Source organism: Nannobrachium achirus (assembly GCF_963921795.1).
Source record: "Nannobrachium achirus genome assembly, chromosome: 19".
NCBI lineage: Eukaryota > Metazoa > Chordata > Actinopteri > Myctophiformes > Myctophidae > Nannobrachium > Nannobrachium achirus.
In genome coordinates this window covers 33,075,077-33,081,715 of record NC_137826.1, presented here as the reverse complement: position 1 = coordinate 33,081,715, position 6,639 = coordinate 33,075,077, and the positions used below count along the sequence as shown (strand labels likewise).

Here is a 6,639-nt window from a genome sequence, read left to right as displayed (position 1 = left end):
AATACACCAGTTTTGTCGAGCTTCAGTTAACAAAACAACACTAGAATGAATGGACTCAATGGAAGGAGATGACAAAATTGGATCGACCCAGACTGTTGATGATGATCCTGACAAGGAAGCCAAGTTATTGAGTAAAACCTCCGGCACTTTAACCTCTTAAACCCTATATAGTATACGTGTCACTGGAGTCCCCCAGGGATCTATACAAGGATCCCTCCTTTTTTCCCTTTAGACCAAATATCTTCCTTGAAAATAGCGGAGCCGCTATTTCTCGCAGAATGTCGGCCTCATTAAAGCTCCGCCAGGGTCCGTGTGGTTGAGATACTAACGAAGCCCTCTGTAGGCTCTGTGTATGTGTCATGTCTGAATAGGAACAACTAAAAACATGTGCATCTCAGTCCATGACACATCACTTTGCCCGGTCTGAATCAAGCAAAACAATATTGATTGACCAGGCTATTATCCACCACTTTCATGACGTGGGATGGAACCTAAAAATGATTTAAGAATAAAAAATAAAATAAGTGATTGTGCTTTTAAAACCAATGTAGAACGAATAATACACACAACAAGATGGACATCAATATCAAAACATTAATAGTGCTTTACAAAATGCAATACAAATATAAGACCCCACTGAAGCATTTTTTTTGTGGCAGTAAAATGCTTAAATAATTGTACGAGATGGCTGGTGATGATGACCAAATATTCATTACAGTAAAATAGCGAGAATAACTGACAAGCAAAGACCACATCGGGGAGTCTTTGTGGAAAAAACATCTTTGTATACACTCACAACAGCCATCAAATGTGCATGTAGTTCATCTTACATCACAGAGTAACTCACCACCACCCAGGACGGTGGGAGCTAGTTATCAACCACTAACAAGTAAACAATTAGAGTCCAAATTAGAATCCACAGAGACTTAAACGCGACAGCGCTTTTTTTCTTCTTCTTCTTCTTCTTTCACTGTCTTCTTTCTTCAAAGTTGGACACCTAATGAAAAACTGTAACTAGAAAACTGGAGAGTGTTGTGCAGTGTCAGTCAGGTATTTCTTGATATAAAAAAAGGGTCATGTTCCTTTCTTCCAGGCAATTGTAGAAGCTTCCTTATTCGTGTGACATTGCAACTCAGCTCTCCAGTAACTGTGGAAATAAAGTAAGGGTTCCATCTTCAAGTACGTTTCACATGCAAAAGAAAACACTGCATGAAAGACACTTAATGCAATTTGGTTCTGATCTACAGCAGAGGGGGTTGTACATGGACTAGCAGATAGCAGAAATAGCAGATATACAAGCTCACGAGCTTGTATATCTGCTATTTTTGAAAAGTTGTGATAATTAGAATTTTGACCCGATTCCATAAGTGTCTTTTGAATCCTTCTAAGGTTTTTGGAAAAACCCTATGTTTCTATGTCAGCAATCTGGCCAGCCATCGTCAAAGAAAAGGTCCTTTTCACTTAACTGGAGCTCAGTTAGTCTGTTCTTGAGAGACTACTATGTCAGTGGTTCTCAAACCTTTTCATATGAAGGACCCCCAAAATGATATGTATTTGGCCACGGACCCGCATCTCAAAATATTTAGTTCCAAGGACCACCCAGAAGAAAAATCTGAGTTACAAACGTTCGCTTTGAAAATACATATATTCAAAGATTTGCACACATTTTCACGACTTTTTCAAAAATAGCAGATCTACAAGCTCGCAGCGCGGCACTTGGTGCCGCGCTGTGAGCTTGTATATCTGCTATTTTTCACTGGTTAAAGCATTCAATAATTCTAGGCCTAAATGGGTTAACAAAAAATGTGAGAACCACCGATCATCATAAAAGCAAATTACATCAGACAAGTGACAGAACTTTACATTTGGAGGTGTGTAGCAGTGATTCCAGTCTTATTACACACCTCTGACTCCTGCACCTGTGGCTGCAAGCTTCTTGCAGGAGTCCCCTCTTCACCCTGTTTGCCCCTGGAGTCTGCGGATGTCACAGGACCACCAGGGTCCCTGTGATCCTGAACTGAAGGGAATGAGGGACGGCTGTACAAAAGGATGTCCCCGAAATCTGGTGGAGTGAAAGGAGATCATTTATAAATCATTAAAATAGTTTAAGAATAGATCTAAATTATTCTATACGGTTAACAATTAGAATCTGAGAATAAGTCCACTGTTGAAAGCAAATACAGTATCTTGCAAATTAACTAGGGTTACATTCAGCCAAACATGGTAAGTTTAGCTTAAGAGAGTAGTTCTATTGTTTGGCCTGGGTGCCAGAATACATGCCGCTCAACCAGAATTACCCGTATCCTCCGTATTGTTTAATAAAAGGCATTTTAATCTGATGGTTTTCTGTTTTTCCTTGTATTTCCTGGTGTTCCCCATGCGCATCAAGCCCCATCTATCGGTTAAATGTGCTTAGTTTTACCTTATTGTCCGAGGTCTTTTAATGCAGCTAAGCATGTTAGCCAGGCAGTAAACACAGCAGAGAATACGAGGTAACTGCGATATTATTGAATGCTTTAATTTTTTTGCTTTTTGCTTGCTATTTGTTATGTCCATGAATTAAATACCAAGGGCTTTCAACGTAAAAAAGACCGTAAAAGGTCTTATTTGAGATGTTCCTTTTAGGCAGGGTGTTTAACTGTACTTGTACTGTACTACATTTCAATGTAGTACTATACTTGTACTATATCTTACTGACGGAGTAAGAGAGTAACGTTTACATTCAATCTAACAGAGCACGTTTACATTTAATCTAAGAGAGTAGTTTTGAATAATAGGACTTGAATAGTATGGTTTACATCCAGACAAAGAGAGGAGTTATTAGACATTTAGACATTCAGTCTAACAGAGCAGTGTTATGTTCAGTCTAAGGGGGTAGCTTTACATTCAGTCTAAGCAAACAGGGTTTTGAATATTAGTGCACGGTCACATTGAGTCTAAAAGAGTGGGATACCATTCAGTACCTGAATGTTGACGGCTTTTGCAATTCCCTTTCCCTCCTTGTGGAGTTCTGTTTTTCTCCTGGCTCTCTCTTTGCTCAATAGAACCCTCCCTGGTCTTCTGACCTCCCGCGCTGCCTCGTCGACCCCTGGCCTCCCTAGAGCCCATCCTCGGCAGCGTGGCCCCCCTCACTGCAGAGTCCCCAGAGGACTTGTGACTAGGGAAATTCACAGGCATGTCTGTAGAGCAAAGCACAGAGGTACAAATGTCAGACCTAATTTCAAGGGCAAACAGGCACACATAATTAAAATAATTTATTGTGTGTGGGAGCATTCTGTGTGTTTTTACCATCATCGAAAAGGCTAACACATTGCTGCTCTGACAATTTTACTGTGCAAGCAAATAACGTTTCGACCATGAGTTTGGTCTTTGTCAGTTGAAATAATTACAGTGACTGATGACCCTTGTCTAGATGTACCGCATCACGTGAACTGAAGAGTGATGCATTAGGGGAAATATATCACGAAGGTTCTGTATACATCCAATGCAGAAAGTCTACACTGTTTGTAATAGATCGCACTATTTAGAAATACAAAGATGATAACAAAAGAGTACCAAATACTGTACCAATAATAGTAAGGCATATAAGATGGCGGTAGAAAAGACATCACTGTACTAAACAGCCAAAAGTATCAAAATAGGAGCCATGGATCACTGTAATTATTTCCCCTGGTGTTGTTTGCTTGTGTGTTTGCCAGGTAAAATCGTCGGAGTAGCCTTGCAGAGAATGCAGACCCGTTTCCTTTTGATGGTGTAACTTTCTGTCCTGCACCAGGTCCACAAAATAGATGAGAACTAGTCATTTACCATCATTGAAGTGGTCTCTGGGCTTGTGGCCCCGTTGAACAGAATGCTGTTTATGCCTCTTGGGCCTCCTTTGCGTCACTGCAGGACTCATGTTGCTGTCTGTGGACATGGGGCTGCTGGGTCGCTGGTGCCGTTGACCTGTGGCAGTAAAATATAACATTTTTAGGCGCCCTGAGACAACATGGATCTCGATTATATTGTGGTTGAGTGGTCGTGTCAGTGGTTCTCAAATGTTTTAATTTGCTTTAATAGACCCCTATAACTCTGAGAGAGTACAAATGGAACCAAACATGGACCTTACAGGTCTGTAACTCTCAAGAGTTACAGACAATTTAACTCCTAACACGTTCAGACCCCACTTTGAAAAGATACAGTATACAGTAACACATTTCTTTATGATTATTATAAATGTTTATTTCATTATAAAATTACAAGTTCAGAAAGCTTTTCTGAATGTTCCTCTTTTTTGAGAAATTTAAATAAATTACACTGCTATTCTACAGCATATCAAATATTGATACAAAAAGACAAACAATCTTGTTGGGACCACTGAGTGGTAAAATAAATTGAATTGTGCGTTAACCCCTTAAGCATTACAGTATATACAGTACTTAGTTGTAGGAAGATTCATGATAGTTCATGAACTACAGCACGTTTGTTTTGTTTTTGGAAAATGTTGGCCAATAATTATGACACAACCAAAATAGTGATACCAGGTTGAAAGTGGTCAAAAATAATCCTTTATTGCAGTGGATAAAATACCGAGAACCCTCGGCGGGAATTGGCTTTTGGATTCTCACCTGCCGCGTCCTCCGCGTACCTCCGCAGGCCCAAGTAGTCCCCCGACGCGGCCACGGCCTGGCTGAAGTCAGTGTCTGTGAAGAAGGAGCCCTCGGAGGTGCTGACGACACTGGACCTGCCCGAGGAGATGTTGTCCTCGGAGGCCGAACCCCAGCTGTTGACCATGGAGCCTGTGACGGATCTGTCCAGGTCCCCGTTGCTGGAGGCCGGGGTTTGCTCGAAGGCTCCCCGTCCGCGGGGGTGGCGCCTCTGGAGGGAAGGGTGGTGCGGTTGGTGGTGGTTCTGCTGCTGCTGCTGGTTCTTTTGGCGCTGGTGGTAGTGACTTTGTGCTGTCTCTGTGTCTGCTTCCTCCTCTTCCTCTTCCTCTTCTTCCTCCTCGACGTCCTCCTCTTCCTCTTGTTGTCCGTCCAAATCCAGGCACATGTAGGTGTGTGTTGGGGACAGAGGATCAGGATGGCTGGGAAACGCAGTGCAAAATAGGGGTGCAAAGTTAATCAAACAAATCAATTTAATCAGTCTTAAATCATTTTTGCTAATCAATGATTTACAAAAATAATTGATTACGCATGTAAAAAATAACATTGTGAACTTTTAGATCAGCTTTTTTCACTATTTTTGGCCACCATTGGCGCTAATCTCCGTCAAGTCATATCCAACACTTGATTTACCCTGGGTCTCCCGTACCCAGGGATGATGCAAAGACTCCAATTCCCATGATGCACAAAGAAATGACATCATCTAGAAATTCCCCTTTCCGCCCAGACCAATATTATGAAATTCAGACAAATGTATCTTGAATTCTTCTCCCAGATTGTATTTTCGTCAAAACAAGCCTTTTTCAACAGACTATAACAAAAAAAGTGCATCATCATCATTAAAATGTTTATTTCTTGGTGAAAGAAGAAAAGATCGATATTCGCACGGGACACAAGGGTGAAATAGATAATTGAACCAGGGAGGGATCAGGCTCATCTGGGTACCTGGGGTCTCCCTGCAACGAGGGCGTAAGCGCGGCCATGGACTGGTGGCTGTGGGACCCGGCAGCAGAGGATGAGGCCGCTCCCCGGATCGGGGGGGTAGGACCCCTGTCCAGCACACTGTGGATCGGGGGGGTAGGACCCCTGTCCAGCACACTGTGTTCCTCAGCTCTCTCCCTGTCTTCATCCACCTCCTCCATTCCATCCTGATGCAAGTACATCCTCAAGGCTGGCATGGAGGACTGGCCATCTGCATCCACACTGATAGGGAGAGAGAGAGAGAGAGAGAGAGAGAGAGAGAGAGAGAGAGAGAGAGAGAGAGGGGGAGAGAGAGAGAGAGAGAGAGAGAGAGAGGGAGAGGGAGAGGGAGAGGGAGAGAGAGAGAGAGAGAGAGAGAGAGAGAGAGAGAGAGAGAGAGAGAGAGAGAGGGGGGAGAGAGAGAGAGAGAGATGAGGATTTGGCGCCAGTATAAAGGGATGCTGTGAAACCCCTTGGGCATTTAACTGTGAAAAGTATTCCTGTGTCCACACTTCCAAGTTGAAAAAATCTTGCCATGCATGCATGTGCGTGCGTGTGACCTGTGCGTGTGTGTGTGCGTGCATGCATGTATGTATGTGCGTGTGTATGCATGCGAGTGTGTGTGTGTGTGTGTGTGTGTGTGTGTGTGTGTGTGTGTGTGTGTGTGTGTGTGTGTGTGTGTGTGTGTGTGTGTGTGTGTGTGTGTGTGTGTGTGTGTGTGTGCGCGTGTGTATGTGTGTGTGTGTGTGTGTGTTTGTGTCCATTTGTGGTTCACCTCTTCTCCGGCAGGGCATACTCCTCGCTCTTCCAGCTCTGTGTTGGTGGGTTACAATAAGGAGGGGGCAGAGGTTCTCCCCAGTGTACCGAGTTTTGTTTGGGAACCTTGGGCGGTCGTGCTCCTTTCTTAGAACTTTGACTCCCTGAGGAGAGAAAGATGGAAAGGAAACACATCGTGGCTGTCGGGTGGAAACCTTGTACGTCTGAAACTGTTACTCTTCAGCAGATGGAAAAATGAACCTGTGTTCCAATGGATCCA

At 43.3% G+C, this 6,639-nt stretch overlaps 1 protein-coding gene across 1 annotated transcript in view; it reads right to left on the bottom strand.

Annotated features, from left to right (window-relative positions):
• Positions 1-707: 707 nt before the first annotated feature.
• LOC308303956 (roundabout homolog 1-like) overlaps positions 708-6,639 on the bottom strand; it is a 160,681-nt gene continuing 154,749 nt past the window's right edge. Inside the window, exons 24-30 of the mRNA XM_080748501.1 lie at positions 6,379-6,523; positions 5,589-5,846; positions 4,608-5,065; positions 3,808-3,945; positions 2,964-3,179; positions 1,905-2,062; positions 708-1,147 (exon numbers count right to left, since the gene is read on the bottom strand). Coding sequence (XP_080604627.1) covers positions 1,133-1,147; positions 1,905-2,062; positions 2,964-3,179; positions 3,808-3,945; positions 4,608-5,065; positions 5,589-5,846; positions 6,379-6,523 — 1,388 coding nt within the window. The 3' untranslated portion in view covers positions 708-1,132. The remainder of the gene's footprint in view (positions 1,148-1,904; positions 2,063-2,963; positions 3,180-3,807; positions 3,946-4,607; positions 5,066-5,588; positions 5,847-6,378; positions 6,524-6,639) is intronic.